This window comes from Dermochelys coriacea, chromosome 10 (genome assembly GCF_009764565.3).
Source record: "Dermochelys coriacea isolate rDerCor1 chromosome 10, rDerCor1.pri.v4, whole genome shotgun sequence".
Lineage (NCBI taxonomy): Eukaryota > Metazoa > Chordata > Testudines > Dermochelyidae > Dermochelys > Dermochelys coriacea.
This window is the reverse complement of record NC_050077.1, coordinates 29,037,357-29,056,203: the sequence shown is the minus strand read 5'-3', so window position 1 is coordinate 29,056,203 and position 18,847 is coordinate 29,037,357. Positions and strand designations below refer to the sequence as shown.

The following is an 18,847-nucleotide window of genomic DNA, read 5'->3' as shown; positions in this document are numbered from 1 at the left end:
TTTGCATTGCTAATACAAAAGACCAACATGTTAAAAATGGAGGGGAAAGTATATACAATACATAACAAATAGCTCACTGTATTATACTATTTATGTGAATATAATTGAATGAATTACCTATTTAATTTGGTAAACATCTCCATTGTTGACTTTAAGTGCCACTGATTTCCAGACTGCCAAAGAAACCAATGGATCTTGCCACAGGATTTAGCTCTTCCCTGCTATATGGGGTATAAAGGCTTGGCTTTTCATTTCCATCTCACTGTGGTGTTCTCTCCTACAAACAGGCAAAATGTTAACCACTCAGCAACATTTCCCCAGTGCTGTGCTCCAAATCCAGTTCTGTGGGCTTCTTCCTTTGCTGTTACAGGGAATGCAAATCTACTATATATAGATGAAAAGATAAAAAAAAAAGTTTATATGTAATAGAGGTATGCATACTGGCCAGCTGTCACATGGGAAAAAAAATCTCCACTCAGCAGGAAAATTTGGCTTCCTTCCTGCAATAAGGATTTTAAGCTCAAGTGGGGTATAGGATAAAGATTGAACCCCAACTCTTTCTGCCTTTGGATCTCAGATTCAGTCCTTACATCTGCAGGCATGAGAAGTGTAAAAGCTTTAAACCTCTTATCTTTCCAGAAAATGTTATACCTTTTCCAACACAGGGCTTGTTTCTGCTATACATACTCTTAATGATTAGTACCTTACTCTGCAAGTAGCCCCCTTGCAATCAAATAAAGGGCACATGTTAACTGGAGAACTGTTTGAAATATTTTTAGAGATTAATGCTAATTGAAAAACAAATGATCTTTCTATTGAATAGGGTTAAGGAAAAGGAAAAGCTCCTCCCACTTGTAAAAAAGTAGTTGAGTCAATAAAAGTTTATTGAATCAAGTCTATGGGCACTATCTTTCAAAGTACGTAAGTCTCATTTTCAAAAGGACCTAGCCTCTTTAATCTCATTGAAAGTCAGTGGGACTTAGGCTCCTAAAGGCCAAATTTTTAAAGGTATTTAGATGCCTAAAGATGCGAATAGACATCTAATGTGATTTTCAAAAGCTCTTTGGCACCTGATTCCCACTGAAATCTATTTTACCTTCAGTCTCAGTTGGCCCATCACAATCTGTTTTTGTCCTCTGTGTAAAACAACTATAGACTAGATTCATTAACCCTTTGTTGACTCATAATTAAGTTTATATAATGGACTGTAGAAGAGGGTATTATTTTTTTTATTAACCCTATTCAACAAAAACATAACTGGCTAATCCCTTACAATATTTCAAGCAGCTCTCCAATTAACATCTGTCCCTTATTTGCATAAAGACAATTCATGAAGGTAATTCACAAACTCTTAACAACCATCTATTTTTAAACATGAAGTTCAAGTGAGGTTTTCTACTTTAATTGAGTTGCTGGAAATATATATTAGAAGGAAAGCTTTGTCAGGTGTTGAAGAACTGCAGCTAGTTCTAGACTTTGCCATGGTGTGACCACAATCCATTATAACTGACTGCTTTAACACAGTTCTCACAAACCAAACATAGCTGGAGCAGTAGCTACAACTATATTAAGATTGCAAAAATGTTTAACATGCAAACTTTTTTTGAACAGTTACAGTGCCTAAGAGTACATCTACACAGAGAGTCTTGGTTGGCAGACTCAGGCTGGTGCTGCAAAACATTGCTGTCTAGACATTATGGCTTGGGCTTTGAAGCCTAGGGATGAGGTATACCCTGAAAGACAGTAGACCAAAATTGCTGCAAGTCAAGGGGGTAAAATCTTTGGCACAGATGATTCCATGAATATCACCTATCTCCCGCCATGAGGAAGGTAGGGTTCATTGCTACACTTTTTGTCTTATTGTCTTAGAGACAGTTTTGTAGACTATCACCCAAGTCATATGAAGATGCCTTTTCTTTAGTCATACATATTTACAATAAGTATTTCAAAGTACCCCAACTTATCAAATTCATCTCTCCATGACAAGCACATTCTGAATAACACAGGTTACAAGGAATGCAAGAAACAACATACTACACCATGCAGTACCAAAAGCACCTCTTCACTGCTGCTGGCTTCATGGAAGTCCAACTCCTAACTAATCATGCATAGCAGTAGAAGGCAGTAGTCACTAGGCTAAGGAGAAGCAAAGTCTTTCCTTAAAGTTTCCTAGACAAAGGATTCATCCATTATACTATTGAACCCTATTGAGAGACGTTGCCTAATCATTGTCCAGTAATTCACACAGCTCAGCCATTGTTAACAAAGACCAGGATAACCCAAAAAGGTTTATTTTCAGAGAAGTATGTTATTAGTATGAGTTGATATTTGAAAAGCTTTATTAACATGAAAGAAGTACTGGGTATATAATTTGCATTACATTTAGTGAAAGGTTAGAAAATTAGCTCCTACATGTCATTTATGCAGTTTGGTGGATAAACGAGACTTTAAACTTCACAACTTCCAACACAGCATTGTCCCACTGAATTATGTGATTTGGTTACTTGTCCTTTAAGTACTGGCTTGAGTGTGCAAACTGACTTCACAAATGTTACTAAAGAGCCTTCAGATGATGATGTAATTTGGTCATTGCTGATCTTGGCTGGATTTGAACTGGTGGCGTAGAGATGAAAGGTTGTATGGTCCTATATCAACTCTTCAGTCAAACAACTGATTTTTGACAGTTCTTGAACAATTCATGAACTCCTCTTTTTATTTTCAGCAATTGACTTATGAATGAAGGATTAGACTGAAATAGCATAATCCAGGAAATCAGTAAATTTCAATTCCCTTTCATGGATATACACCTGTTTCTAATATCTATCCAGTATATGAGGGCAGAGGAATGAACACTAGTGATAAAAATAACAAAAATAATAATTGATAGTATAACCTGTTTTAACTATTGTTTAATTTTTAGACACACATACAGAAAGGAGATTCTTTTGCAGATGTTGGAGTTTCTGGTACTTTTTTTTTAAATGAAGAATAACTCACAGCAACTTTTTAGAAATATATTTCCAATATATAATGTACTGTTATTCATCCTGAAACCATCTGGAGCAATATGGACCTATGACTAAATATTTTAGAAAGTATTTAATTATTTCAAGGAAATTTTTTTCTTTTTTTCTCTTTGGTTAAACAATGGCTTCTCCATGTTTTCTGTTGGTTAAGCTGTTTTAATCCCTTTACTGCTGTCAAACATAGACCCAAATATGTTGGATAAGAGGTTGACAATTACATTACTCCATACTCCAGGACTTGCTATATTCAATTTTGGAGCAGTGCCAAAACCACAGTGCCAGTCTGAGGGATGAGTGATCATTTTAAAATCCAATATCTCATGAACTGCAAGGGCTACCTAGAAACTACTGGACTGGACTTCTGAGAATCCAGTCGTTTTCCTCAAAGATATTTTCAGTTTATCTGTGAGTTTAGGTAATTAAAAAAATTACTTTAATTTAAAGCTTCACATTTGGCACGTATGTAAAGGGTACACTGCAGAATTACAAATTAGCTCTCCAATGGGTGGGGGAAGGGGCAAAATCAGAGAAATCTGGAATGTGTAAAGCCAGCAATTCATATGGTAAAATCTGGACAGATCATTTCCAATGCCAATTCAAATAAATCTAAATTAGGAAGGTTTCACAAGAACAAAACAGCCTAATTAAAAAACAATTACCCTTGAAGATGCCATGCCTTCTGGACACCCTTATAGCAAAACAAAAATTAAGGAAAACCTTCAGAAACTCAGAGTCAGGAAATCATGTAGCCCAGATAATATATCAAATGAAATGAAACATTACTGCACTGAATGCATCCTGAACACCCTTCTAAAATTATTTAACCAAACCTTCCAATCCAGACATTTCCTTGAGATTTTGTTAGATGAATTAATTGTCCCAACATGCAAAAGTAGGTGTGTTCTCAGTCCAAGCACTTAGGAAGGCATCTGGGTTAGCTACAGCAATGGAAAATCTAGCTTTGCTCAACAGATGAATAATAATAAAGCTCTAGAGCTGTAGATCCCAAAGCTCCTCACAAAAGAGGTTATAGCATTATTCCTATTTCACAGAGGAGGAAACTGAAGCAAATGGAAGGGAGGTGATTTGCCCAACCAAACCAATGACGGAGCTGGAAATTGAACACAGGTCTCCTAAATCCCAGTCCAGTGTCCTGGCCATTTTGTCATACTGCCTTCTTAAGAAATGCTCTTTAACAAGCTGAACAATTGAAAATATTTGCCTATTTCATGGATTCTAAAAATGATTTTGAATTAATCTGTCACCCAGGCCTGCATCTAAATAGCTACAAAACAAAAGGGGGGGGGGAAATATGATGCCATTTAATTCATATAACAATCCATTATGTAGGGTTACAATAAAAACAACATGCAGACAAATAACTTCCTGAAAGAAAGGGCAAAGAAGCTTGACGCTTTTCCATACAGAGAACAATGAACTACCAATCCTATTGGAACAATCTCTAATTCCAGGACTCTCGCTAATAACTCAGAGATAAAATACATTTGTATGCTGATCTAGTTATGCAATCATCTACTTCACATGTTCTCCAAAGAAAGTAATTCTGTTGCTAGAAATCTACTGCAATACAATGGTCCTTTAAGTCAGTGGGGGGGGGGGGGTGGAAGGAAAATCATATTTCAGAATAATCCTCTAAAAAGCCAAACAGACTTAAATTTTATGACAGATAAAAGGAAATTGAACATCCTCTAAATTGTATTTACTTGGGTCTCATAATAAACACGTTGGGGGCTTCAGATTGACTATGAAATCATTAAAGGGAAAAGCTCTTTGGGGTTTCTACAGCTTAAGAAAACCCACTACATAAATACGATTTCCCAATAACTTACTGTTAATGCTATATAGCACTATAATTCAGTTCATTTTACTATTTGTGAGAGAAGTCTCGAGCTCAGTTCTAATACCCATTACACAAATTGGACAAAGTCCAATAAAATCCCCATTACTGCATGTACACAGGAGCCCCCCAGCAGAGCATATCTGAGTCAGTGCTGCGTCCTAAACAACACATAGAAAAGACCATTTACGTATTCAACTTCTGGTGTTATCTCAAACAAATCTGCACATATTCCTTCTACCACAAAGCTCTAGGCGATGAAAAATGAAATTCAACTGAAACCACGATCCACTCCAAATTATCAAATTCTACAATGCTAACCTCCCAACCAGTGGAGCAAACACAACCAAAAAATTGCTCAGGACACAAGGCCAACACCTATAAAGGCATTATAGAAGTCACTGAACAAACCAAAAAGAAGATGCTAGAATGATACAGCTTTGTGTATAGACCTGTCTCAATAGTGGACTATAGCAGTGTGCCAAAGTAAGTGAATGTGCCAAAATCCTCATCTTTACTATGTGGTTTTTCTAGTCATAAGAGAGCAGAGCCATACAACAGGGTGTCCAACAGCAAAGTTTTGCACAAGGGGAACTTTCTCTAACATTGTCAGGAAGCTTTGTTTCATAAAGAAAGGGTGGGAGAGGTTACCTTAACAAAACAAAAAAAGCCCATTGGGTCTAAAACAAAATCAATCTTGGTGTGGAAAATTGCCTTTTCTGAAATTCATGGGGTCATTGGATCCCTGCTTCCCTCTTTTCTTCTCTTCTGTAACCAGGAACTTTTGCTTTTATAGCTCTCCCAAGTTGAAACACTTAGGCCAAGATTTCCAGAAGTGAGTAGTGAATTTTGGCTGCCCAATTTGAGACATCATAAAGAAGCCTGACTTTCAGAGGATGGGCCCCATAAGTCTGGGTATGGGAAGGAGTCAAAAATCTTGGCCTCAATTTTTAATTGAGGCCTCAGTCTAGAGCCCTTCCTTTTCCATGTGTCTGGGTATGGGAAGGAGAATAGAGTAGAGAGGTGATTTTTCTATTTCCCTACTTTCTTGTGCTATGACAGTGCCTCTGCATCTTGTCGTAAATTTCAAGATACCATCTTTCCCTTACTGCTTTCCTCAGGTCATTCCAGACTTGACTTTCACAGTAATGTTTTATTTTAAGGGTTACCTATAAGTCAATTAAAGTGTGTGTGTGTGTGTGAGAGAGAGAGAGAGAGAGAGAGAGAGAGAGAGAGAGAGAGAGATTCATTTATTATGACTGTTAGTAAGGTATACAATAATGCATAATTATCTTGAAGATGATTCATGAAGTGTTCACAGCACAAAATTTTTATAACACATCAGCAGCTACCACAAACACATTTACTTTACTTTACGGTTGCATATTTCATTGCAAATGGCTTAAATGTTCACTTATCCATTGGTAATGAAATTACAAGCCCTTAAAATAAAGTAAATGCATTTGCAGCGGTTGTGGATGTGTTATAAATGTTATGTGCTGGAAATACATTATGAATTTTTAAGGTGTTGTGTATTAATGTATACTGTTCAAACCATTCTTGTAAATATAAGGACTCTTTATATTTTGACAGCTTGAAATAAAATTTTTCTTGATAAACCTTAATTTTCATTTTATTACTGCATCTGCAGTACTTATTTAGTCTATTTTATTCAAAACAATTATTGTGTCCCACAAATAGCTCTCTTTGACCTTCCTATTCATCTTTCACATACTCTAGTTCTATTTTCTTTTTCAACTGCTTGTTGGTTTCTACATTTCAAGTAGCAATTAAAGCTTCTTTTCTTCTACTGTAACAATCACTTCTTATCTACTTGCCTCATAATCACAGAATCCACCAACAACTAGCTCTGATGACAAAACAATATACACCATATCTAATGATGTTTCATGTTACATGTTACCCTAGCTCTCTATGCTAAGCATGTGTGTTGATGACTTTATGCTGGAATACAGTGTTAGCTACTGGTGAGCAATTGCCAACATAATGTCTGTTGTACCTAAAGATTTCTTTAATCACCGTGCAGACTGCTGTAAACAACTCCCCCTGAACATTTCTGCATTATCTAGTACAGTTTGAATTCAGTGGTTTGTTGTCTAGATGAGATTAAACCAGTGACTCCCAGTGCTAAATCTGGATTATAGTGTGCTATATAAGCATAAAATAATGGGATGGACATTTATGTTAATCTACACTAGAAATGAATGTATGAAAATCCATGTTACACTCTGTGGAACCTCATCCCACATGCTACCCTCATGGCTGTGAAGGGGCTGGTTAGGGGTTGGGTAGATGGAATCAACTTGCCTCTCTAAATCCAGCTGCAAAATTGATTAGAGAGCTAGTAGGAAATTCTACCCAGAAATGCCGGGGCAAACCCTCCTCCCAATAGAAGTTGGGAGTGCCATTCCAGAAACAGAGTTCAGTCCTGACTAAGATGTTGACTACTCAGCTGTGCCACATACCCTTGAAAAGGGGCCTGTGGGGAAGAAGCTGGGGACTGGTAGGAGATTGTGTGATGTGAGCAGCTGAAGGTTGCTTGCTACTTGCTTTGGAGGCACATAACAGGCTCAAACACAGCCTAAGATCAGAGCTGGGAGACAGGCAAGTCAGAAGCTTAGATGCATGACCATAAGTAGGTCCAAGCGCACCAGAGCAGGTAAGAAGCCAGCCTGAAAGCAGACCATCCAGTCAGACCAGGGAGGGCTGAGATAAGACCTTATCACAGCAGCTTCAGAAACAATAGGGGGCAGGGCTACATAGGAAGGGGGGATAATTGAACACACACATAAATAAGAGTGAAGCTAAGACAATAGTGGGGTCCCCACATAATTTCCTTTGAGATTCCCCCACAACACAGTTTGTTCAATTACCCTCCTTTAAAAGTAATTCTATGTGAGTGAGGGGAAAAAAAGTGAGGTTGGAATCTTTTCTTTTCATTGAGGCTTCATTGTGTTGAAACTACAATCTTTAAACTAAGCAATGATGAAATGGGCTTTCCCACACTTGATGGGTTATTTTTTTAGCTATGAAGTCATGCTAATGACATTGGATGAAGCCATAACAATGGTATACGTGGGCAAAATATTTGGTAGTCATGAAAAGGAGAACAGAGAGACAAACCTTCTGGAATTATTTTTTCTCTCTCTCCTCAGTCCCATTGTAAATAGACACAACCCTTTAGTAGTTATAAAAGCTTTGAATATGAGAACCCATGACGTTCTTGACAGGTTTTGGCTTCTCCTACATCTAGATGAAAGCCAGCATATATGTAAGCGTTACCAGGTGAGAAACTAATGTAATAGTTCCCAAACTACCAAAGCCCTAAGGTAGTTCATATTCCATGGTAATGCTTAAGGTTTATATTTTTCTCTCAGTGTGTGCAATTCCTATTAAGACTATGGCAGGTATGCTTGTACATTAAGAGGATGAAAGACCCATAATTTTCTCAATCTTCTACTTCCTAAACCTTTCATTATTATGAGTCCAGTACATAGTGGACAGGTATCAATTTCACAAATCATAACTGGCACCAGCTGGTCTAGTTGTCTCCGTTAGAGAGGCTGAGAATCAAATGGATAGGTGGAATTAACCATCCTTTCATCCCCCCACCCCAGGAGGTTAATCAGGAAAATGGCTAAGGCACATTTACTCAGGACTAATTCCTGCAGAGACTTAATGAGCATGCTTAGCTTTATACACTATCATGGGACTACCAGTGCAATTCTGCTGTAGGAAGTAGAGGGCAGGATTTTGGGGGCTGCTCACAAGGGATCCAAACTATATGTGTTGAATCGGAGGCATTAATGGAACAACTCACTGTATGTAAAGTTAACTGTCTAAAGTTGAGGATGTTCATAAGTCTTTGCAGGATTGCAGCCTTAGGTTGTGATATCTTCAGGACATGGTCTGTCTTTGTGTTATATATTTTTATAGTTTCTAACATGATGTATTGGGGCCTTTAAGCACTACTGAAATATAAATAATAACATTATTGTGACACGGAGTTGCCCGGCTGATACGCATGTATCTCAGTGATAGAATACTTCTTCCTACAGGGCTTTCAACCAGGCACCTTTCATGGGCTCTAAGTGCAGCTAAAGGGCCAAATCCTGAATCAGCAGAACTGATGCAGTGCTGCCATGGAAAGCAGGAGGTAGGATTTGCAGCATGCACAGTTCCTTATAGCTCAGCAAGTATGCTGGGTTGGCAGCTAGATGAAGGAGGTGCAAGCCATTCTTCTCCACAGAGGTGAAGGAGCGCATCACAGAGGAAAGTTACCCCTGTGCAGAGGGCAACATAAAGCCTATGCACCAGTTAATCACTAACTTGATCATGAGCTGTATGTACCTATATGGGGAAGAGATTTCTGAAAATAGACGGCCCTTTAAACCAGCAGAAAAAGCCATCAGGAGATGCAGTGGTTAGAAGCTGGATCGAGACAAATTCAGACTAGGCATAAGGTGAAAATTTTAAACATTGAGAGTAATAGACCATTGAAACAACTTACCAAGGGACATGGTCGATTCTCCATTACCTTAGGTCGACAATTCAGGTCTGTATATCTTTCTAATAGATATGCTAATGCTCAAACAAAATTTGAATGAGCTTCTTTGGCTTTTGGTCAGGAGGTCAAGCTTTAAAATCTATGAATTCTAAACTCTCAGAATGAGATGCAAAAATATCACAGTAGATCCTGTTGTCACTCCCAACAGCTTGTAGGAAAGGGTTCCTTTCTTTCCAGTGTCTCAGGGTATGCCTACACAGCCTGTGATTGCAAGCCTCCCAGCCCAGGTCAAAGACTCTTTGGGTAACCCAGCTTGCACTAGTGCTCTAAAAATAGCAGTGTAAGACAGCACTTTGAAGTTGTGGCTTGGGCTGGAGCTCTGGCTCTGAAGCCCAGAGAAGGAGGTGGTCTTTAAAACCAAACTCTTAATAAGGAATAGGCTGCGTTATTTTTATATTGATTCTGATGCAATCTTGTATTGCAGGAAATGTCTCATCTACTCAGATTACACATGAACTCATAAATTTGTTTAGAGCAGTTTACCCAAATCTGTGATAAGAAAATATTGCAGCACCAGATTCAAACATACATTACTGTGATTTTTTGAGAGACAAGGTAGGTGAGATGACATCTTTTATTGGACCAGCTTCTACTACTGACAGATACATGTTTTTGAGCTACACCAAGCTCTTCTTCACGTCATCCCCCTTGTCTCTCTACTATCCTAGGACCAACATGGCTACAATAGCACTGCAAACAACAATGTGCTTTTTTTGAGGTGTTTATCAACAATTGTGAGAAAATATATCACAAAGTATTATGGATTTACTTTTAGTTTAAAATAATTGCATACATTTAACTTTTGTTGCCAATAAAATTTTGAAAATGCTTTTGGATTTGGAGATAAAGCATGAGTGTACTTTATTGGGAGGAAAAATGTGACAGACTGTGACAAAATTCTTAAAATTGGCTTTTATTCAAAAAGGGGGGCTGTAAAAGGACTGTAAAGATATAATCCCTGTCTGGAAGTTTGTTCAAAACATTGCATTTCAGCAGACTGTCTCATTATCTACCATTTATTTCTTCTCTTGTTATTGATAATTTGCTTTTAAATTGAAAATGCTTCCTTTATAAACCATTTCATCTCCCTGCATGACTAGACAATTACATTTAAATTCTGTGATTTTTCTCTTTGTAAACAGTTACTGTGGAAATGACTAAGATGTTAGTAACCCAGATTTATGACTTCATTGTATTATCACTTAAGGATAAAACTGCTATCATTATTATTTATAGAATGCTTTGAACATCTTTTGTGCTTTACAAAGGCTTACAAATGCCAAGGATTTCTCTGCCCTAAAGAAGTTACTGTGTAACTCAGACAAATACCAAAGATAATGTGTGGATATATCATACATGGAAAGGTCAGTGTGGTTCAATTAAAGAAGCACTGGTATGGGAGTCAGGACACCTGTTTAGGAGGCTCACTACCATGGACTATCTATGCATACCTTGAGAGGCTTGAGAGAAAAGAATCCTTTCCCACAGGCTGTTGGGAGTGACAACAAAGTCCTCTTTGATACTTTCTGCATCTTATTTTGAGGGGTTGGCATTCATAGATTTTAAGGCCTGATCTCCAGACCACTGAACCAGGCCAAAGAACCTCATCCAATAATTTCTGCATCAAACATTTGCTCTGCCACTAGCCTGTTGTGTGGCCCTAGGCAAATCACTTCTTCTGCATCCGATGAAGTGAGCTGTAGCCCACAAAAGCTTATGCTCTAATAAATTTGTTAGTCTCTAAGGTGCCACAAGTACTCCTTTTCTTTTCACTTCTTCTGTGTGTGCCTTTGATTCCCTGCCCAGGCTTTGTCTTGTGTTTAAGACAAGGACTGTCTCTTCTTACAGCACCTGCAGGCCTGATCTGAGTTGGGGCCTCTAGGTGCTACTGTAACACATAATTAATAACAACATTGAAAGACTTAACAAATGGATTGAACAATATTGATATGCATGAAGTGCAAGGCTGTTCTATGCAGTGGGGGCTATATGAAAGGGGACATGGAAATCAGAATGTAAGAAAACATTTTTTCTTTTAAATAATTAGCATTCATATAAAACACAAATGTATTATTGTTATAGGACTTCTGAAAGAAAAACTCTGTCATAGTTGATGACTATGCAGGCAGCCCTGATCCTGCAAACACTTAGGTGCATGCTTAACTTTAAACACAAATAGTTCACAAAAAGAAAAGGAGTACTTGTGGCACCTTAGAGACTAACAAATTTATTTGAGCATAAGCTTTTGTGAGCTACAGCTCACTTCATCGGATGCATAGAATGGAACATATAGTAAGATATAGATACATACATACATACAGATAAGTTGGAAGTTACCAAACAAACTGTGAGAGGCTAATTAGTTAAGATTAGCTATTATCAGCATGGTCCCACAGTATGCTAACATTTTTATGGCTGACTTAGAAAAATGCTTCCTTAGCTCTCATCCCCTAACACCCCTACTCTACTTGCGCTACATTGATGACATCATCATCTGGATCCATGGAAAAGAAGCCCTTGAGGATTCCACCATGATTTCAAAAATGTCCATCCCACCATCAACCTCAGCCTAGACCAATCCACAAAAATATATATAAAATCCCCCTACTGTATTTTCCACTGCATGCATCCGCTGAAGTGAGCTGTAGCTCACAAAAGCTTATGCTCAAATAAATGTGTTAGTCTCTAAGGTGCCACAAGTACTCCTTTTCTTTTTGTGGATACAGACTAACACGGCTTCTACTCTGAAACAAATAGTTCAGTTGGCCTCAGTGGGACTATTCACGCTTAAAGTACGTGCCAAAGTGTTTGTAGGACTGAGGCCTTAAACTTCCTGGTTTGTGAGTTCTGCTGTATTTGTACAATATGTAACTTAGCTTCTTTTATGGCCTCCATAACTATAATATTGTAATTTTTAATATATTTATGCTTACAACACACCTGTGAGGTAGAGAAGTACTGTTTCCCCCAATTTACAGATGTTTTACTGAGGCCCAGAGAGACAAAGACCTAGATCCTCAAATGTATTTAGGTACCTAACTCTCATTGAAACCAGTCTTGAAATCAATGGGAGTTATGCACCTAAATAGATGTAAGGATATGAGTCTACGTGACTTGCCCAAGAACACACACAGGATATCTGTGGCAGAGTAGAGAACTGAACCTGAGTGTCCAAAATGTTAACCTAACATCCTAACCACTGGACCATCCTTTATTACTAATTATTATTTATTATTGGTATTACTATAATGTCAGGAGCCCTAGTGATGGAGCTAGCCACTGTACCAAGCAACAAAAAGAGCTCCTCTCCCAAACAGTTTAGTGTAAGTATAAGTAAAGAAATGACAGGTGTATACAGACAGATAGGGGAGAACAAAGAAACGAGACAATATTGACCAGCAGGATAGTTTATTCTGCAGAGCCTAAAGCTACTGACACTGAAGTCAAGAGCAAAACTCTAATTTCACTTCCATGGAAGCAGGATTGGCCCCATAGAACCCAATGACAAAGCTCCGAAAACTTCAGTGAAACCAAGAATTTAGCTCATATTGCATGAACATTTCTCATTAAATGGTAGTGTTGTGCACTGAAATTTAGCTTGCAGTACCTATTTCAGTTCTGTCTTAGCAAAAATACTGAGGTACTTGGAGATATTCGTCCATATCACAAACCCATCAGAATTATCAGTAATTGATAAGAAGGGATTTGCAGAGGTAATATGGAAAATTAGTTACATTTAAGAGCACCCCTATGAAAAGAAAAATTGGTGGAGCACATAAGAAATGCTACTGCTATATTTACATGTATGCTAAAGCTTCTTTTGATGTCACCTTCCTTTTCCTCATGACCATAATGAATATGGATTTGTTAGATGTCTTGTACTGTCCAGTGATAACTCTGGGTTACCACTGTAAAATATTTTTGCAGCACTTTAAAAAACAAACATAACACTATAGTTCCAGCTATGTTTCTCTTTTGCACCCATTGAATTCATTATTTCAACTTTAGTGTGAGTTTTTGGGTACACAAGTAATGCAGGAACCTCAAAGTCCTGATCTGCAACTAGATGCACCTGAAATCAATAAGGCTCTGCACAAGTGCTGGGATTTGCCTGCATAGATCAAGTTACAAGGTCAGGCCATACATTTTTTAGAGAGCATATTTTAGTTATTTGGTAATATACACTCTGATCCTGAAAATGCATATCTGAATAACTTTACAGATGTAAGTAGTCCCATTGAGTTAAAAATGAGCCTTCAGTTCATTAATTTGCCACTGCTGCATGTCTGACAAAAATAAATTAATTATTTCACACCTAGGAAATTGGTTAAAATGCCTCAATTCGGCCAGCAGTTGTGCACTTGAATAAATGTAGACCCATGACTAGGTCCACTGAGTTTAGTGTTTACAGGATCAGGCCCATAATTTTAGGCCTAAAGTAGAAGGAACAGGTTCTGTGCTGAATTGTTTACTAAAGCTCCAATCCTGCAAATAATTAGGCATGTGTTTAACTTCACCTGTATGAGTAATCCCACTGCAATCAATGGGACTACTTTACAGGGATAAAGTTGGATATATGTCTTAATGACTTCAGTATTGGATCACAAGTATTTACTTTTGACTTACTAGTGTAAGTGCTCAAAGTTCCCAGTAATACTTTGCTGCTAACTAACTTAAAAAAAAGTCTTAGTTCCACTCCTGTTTCTGCACAGATACAAAATATAGAGAGGGAGAGTATTCATACATTTTTATCTGGTGTGGTTTTAAATTATTCAAGTGTTTTTTTTCTTTTAATTAGATGACCTGAACCTTCAAAATGTTAACTATTTTTCATTGTAATCTATATATTTAAATAAAATGGGAATTGTCATTATATAAATCATCCCCAACCTCTCATAGGTGCCTATTATTAAACCATAATAACACTAATTTGCTAGAATCACACACTGTGCAACACACAAACATTGGATAATTATACCAATTAATACCTAACCTATTAAAACTGATAAATCACTATTTTTGACAGGTCCTGATGTTGTTTATTTGTCAAACTTCCTTCGAACTAGCTGCTGTCAGACCTGTTTAACAATAATTCATGGAGCTGGGGATGCTACAGTACCTCTTCTCATTAATTCAGCATTTGAATTCCTCTAAGATTTGTTTTCCGAGGGAGGGAGGAAAATAGGCAAAGATCTCTCAGTATTGCCAAAGGCATCATTTTAATCAGCAACTTCCCAACTGTCACGTAAGTATTATTATTTGTCAGACAGGCAGCAGTGTCAAACCCTGCCTAGTTTTGCCATGGGAGCCCCGTTTTTAGGTTGGCTTTTTATCGAGCCCGCTTATGACAACCCTTTGCAGGAAAAGTTGTAACCATCTCTCTAGTGTAATAAGCCAGCAGCTGTGCTATCTCCTAGGCTAGTATCCATTTTACACTCGCTCCATCCCTCTCCCCAAATGGTTTCTGTGCGTGATGGCAAGTAATGTGCTTCTGAACAGAGTGCAGTGTCCCTGCCCCCCCCCCCACCCCACCCCACGGCCTCCCCCCAAACCGCAGAGCCCCAGGTCCCTAGGGGGCTAGTAGGGGGTCCCTCGATGGCTGAACGGAGAGAGCAAGAGCAGAGCGCCGGGAGCCTGCCTGCACCTGCCAATCCCGAGGTGCAGGCGTAACGGCGCGTGGAGGAGGGTGGGATGCTGGCAGGGAGACCCGCTCGCCCCCTCCCAGCGCCGGCCGCTTTGCTCTTGCTCGCCCCGGCTCTCCTCGCCGCCGCTTGCTTCTCCCACCCCGGCGGGCTTGAAGGTCACCTCGCTCCCTCTCCGGAGCCGCTTTGCAGCGCCGGCTGGGGAGAAGCTGCGCCTCTCCCGGCAGCCTTGAGGCGAACCCCGTAACCCACAGTCACCAGGCTCGAGTGGCTCCGGGGAAATCCCCCGACGCTAGCTCACCCGGCGCGGGCCTCGCCAGCTTGGGCGGGGTGGGGGGTTCCTCTGTAAGCTCTCCAGGCTCCCACGCAGGAGGGGGAGGTTCCTCTACGAGCTCTAGGCTCCTGCATGAGGGAACCTCTTTGCAAGCTCGAGGCTCTAGCGGGGAACCTCGCCACGAGCTGCGCCAGGCTCCTGTTGCGAGCGCCAGCCTGAGGCGCGCGCCGGGGAGCTCGCCGTCAGCTCCCAGCTAGGGGAGCACTGCACAAGGTGCTCTCTCGATTGCCCTTGCAAGCTCCTCCGCGCCACCAGCTGCCCCGGACTCTCCTCGCGAGCTCGGGACTCCTCGCCAGGGATTTCTCTGCCAGCGCGAGGCTCGCATCGCGGACGGGAGCTTTGCCCGCTCGCGTCTGGCTGCAGCCCAAGTGACACTTGTGAGGGAGGAGGAGGAAGGCAGCGGGGCTGGGAGCGGGGGACTCAGGATGCCCTGGTGAAGGCGGGAGAGAGCCGCCGCGTCCTTCCTGCGGGGAAGGAGCTCCGGGGGCCGGGAAGCGTCCCCAGCTGCCCCTGGGCTCTCTGTGCGCTGCCCGTGCCCAGGAGGTGCGAACTCTTTGCCTCTGAGCCGCTGCTGAACGGAGCGGAAGAGACACAGTCCCCTTCAGCCGCCTTCTTCTCTTTATGGTGAGTTGAGCCTTTGGTTGGGGGAGGGAGGTCGGGCGAAGGTACCAGCCCCTGGTGCGCTGGGAAGCCCCCCTAGCTGCTCCCAGCAGCTCGGAGAGTTGTTTTGCTTTACTGTGGGGGTGGGGAATTACTCAAGGAAGCCCCCGCGTTTTCAATCGGAAGCCATTCTCTCAAAGTGGCACTTCAGGGCAGGACCGTGTGGAGAACGTAGGGCTGGAGGAGTCCCCTTCAGGTGCTCCCGCTCTGCCTTCGAAAGCCAAGTGCTGCAACAAATGGAAGGGATGTGTTTGCTCTGAAGTGTATGCTAAGTCAAACGCCAGTTTCCCTTCTTTTCCTTGCCTCACTCATGCATCCCATTTGCAATGATATCTTGCTAGTATCTCCATTGCTGCTGGAGGGATCTGTGTTGTGCCTGTTTGACAGTGCATATACTGGTAAGTATTTGGTGCAGAAAAGTTACTGAAACATGGTTCAGGTAACAAGTTCTGACATTTGTTTTCATATGCAGGTGTGTTCAAAAGAGAGGGAGGCAGATGCATGCCCAGGCTGGGGACCTGGATTGGGTGAAACAGGGATCATGCCAATGAGATAAATGTATATGTGGAGGAAACTAATGGGAGTTAAGTGTGGGATGAGAAGGAGAGCAAAGCAGATAACTGAATAACATCATTCAAACACTTTTTTTTTTAATAAAGCAATCTGTTAACACAGAGCAGAATCCTAAATGCAAGCTAATGTTTACCTAGCTTCCAGCTCTAGTTATGGGGAGCTGAGCAAAAGTGTGTGTGTGACTACAGCTAGATTTTCTTATGAAAAATATCAGATGATATTACAGTGAGGGGAAGCTTTGGGCACTGAACCTATGACATTTCAAAAAAGGCAAAAATCCTGGAATCTGCTTTCAAATGAATTACTGATTTAAAGTCTGATTCTTCCAAATTATTTAAATTTGTAAAAGATTTTGTGAAAGCCTGCAACTTGTCATTTAACTGGTCCAGTTTATGAACATGGCAAAGTATGTCATTCGAATCTTATTAAGAAGCAGCAATTTAGTGATGACTAATTTAAACTGTAACAAAAACTCTGCTCATTCAAGGTAAATTGAGTTATAAAATGTAATAAAGACATAGAGGACAATGTCCTGAGAACTGACTTTTCTTTTTAAATTTTGCCCTGGTGTACAGCTACAGGACTGGAAGATATTGAATGTTATTTACATTATTTAGGTCTAACAAAGAGTAAACATTTTCGTACTATATTTAAAAGCAAGAACAAGATTTTTTGTTTTGGTAATAAAGACTGATAATACAGTGTATGTCTGGAAAGAGTTTTAAAGCACCATGCTTCCTAAATCTATTATCCCATAATAATTAACTCACAATCTAAAGTGAAGATACTCTTGTTTTCATAAAATAAATATGATTTTGCAGGTTTAGAAATATGGTCCATTAAGGGGCTGTGAAAGTGTATTGCAAAGGTTAGGTAGAAAGAAAGTGAAGGGCATTTTCAGTGTATGCTTCTCATAAGACACTAAATTTAACTTTAGCAAAGTGTATTAGATCACAGAAGAGGCCCTTTACTTAGAACTATGGCAAACAAATTAGGACAACTCAAATTATGGTATTTCTAAGTTTATTTAGTATTTCTCTTTACTTGGATGGTTTGAAGTACTGATTTCTTGGGATACACTTTATATTTAGTGTTTCTAATTACAATCCCAGTCAGATGTCTAGTTGAAGACAGTATCTTGCACAGGCTTCAAAGGCTGGATAAACAAGTTTCCCTTAAAATTGATTTATTCTGCTAAATACGTCTGACAAAGGGGTTTGGCATTTTCTGAAATGAGGACTGTATTTATGCAGCCTGCATTCCTTTTTAAGCTAACATTTAACTTGTTAGCAACAATACAGCTGACAGGTACTGTGGTCAAATTCACAATATGTTGATAATTTTGATAATGCTAATAGCCATGGCACTTGAGGTCACTGGGTAATGGGGACATTTTTGTTTTCAGAAGCAGGTATCCTTAAGTACCAGAAAAACTTGCAGAAGTCAGGTGTCACTGAGGAGACTGAATTCACTAATTCTTGGATTAATAAAATATGTACTTTTAGCAAAGAGTGCAAATGTAGAAATACAGGGGTAGATCCTCAGCTGGTGTAAATGACCTATAATTCACAGTATGAATATTTAATTTTGTATTGACATGCACTAACTCAAACTGGAAAGTAGTGAGGTTACCTCCTGGGGAAAGCACTAAAACAGTGGCTGCCGACCTTGTTTTGGAGATTCTCATGTCTCCATGCATCATGGCCCAATTCAGTGGCCACTTCTAACCTGTGCCTCCATTCCCCTCTCTCCTCTGTCCTTTTCTGTTTTCTGTATCCCATTTCCCCACTTGTTTCTTGCCTCTCTTCCATCCCTTGTTCCCCACAGACTTTTTCCCTTCTCCTCCCTTACTGGCTCTCCTGTCTCTCCTTCAGCCTCACAAAGATTCTCCATTTCCTGTCATAGCCCACAGCTATTGCCATTGCTGCTAGCCACATGTTTTTTTTTTTTGTCCCTTCCCCAGCTACCCAGTACACAGCACTGCTACCAGAAACAGCAGGCAGTGCTACAGTGAGTATTGGTTTGTAATACCACTTGGGGAGAAGAGGCTAGGAGCTTCGCACTTCAAAGGTCTTTCTGTGCCTACGTCTCTCCTGGGGGAGCTTAGTGCCTTCCCCAGATTAGGAACACTGCACCAAAAGGATTTGGTGCACACATTTGTAATGT

General features: G+C 40.0%; 1 protein-coding gene across 21 annotated transcripts in view; it reads left to right on the top strand.

The window, feature by feature from the left end:
* The window catches only part of RBFOX1 (RNA binding fox-1 homolog 1), a 2,470,149-nt gene that overhangs the window by 891,565 nt on the left and 1,559,737 nt on the right, over window positions 1-18,847 (top strand). For 2 of the 21 annotated variants that reach the window (XM_043493162.1, XM_043493158.1), the window contains exon 1: window positions 15,180-16,072. The exons of 13 other annotated variants lie outside the window; for them this stretch is intronic. In XM_043493162.1, the coding sequence (XP_043349097.1) occupies window positions 16,070-16,072 (3 nt within the window). In that variant the 5' untranslated portion in view covers window positions 15,180-16,069. Of the gene's footprint in view, window positions 1-15,175; window positions 16,073-16,342; window positions 16,507-18,847 lie in introns of those variants that run through there. 6 more of the 21 variants (XM_043493163.1, XM_038419729.2, XM_043493156.1 and 3 more) reach the window with 5 other exon arrangements.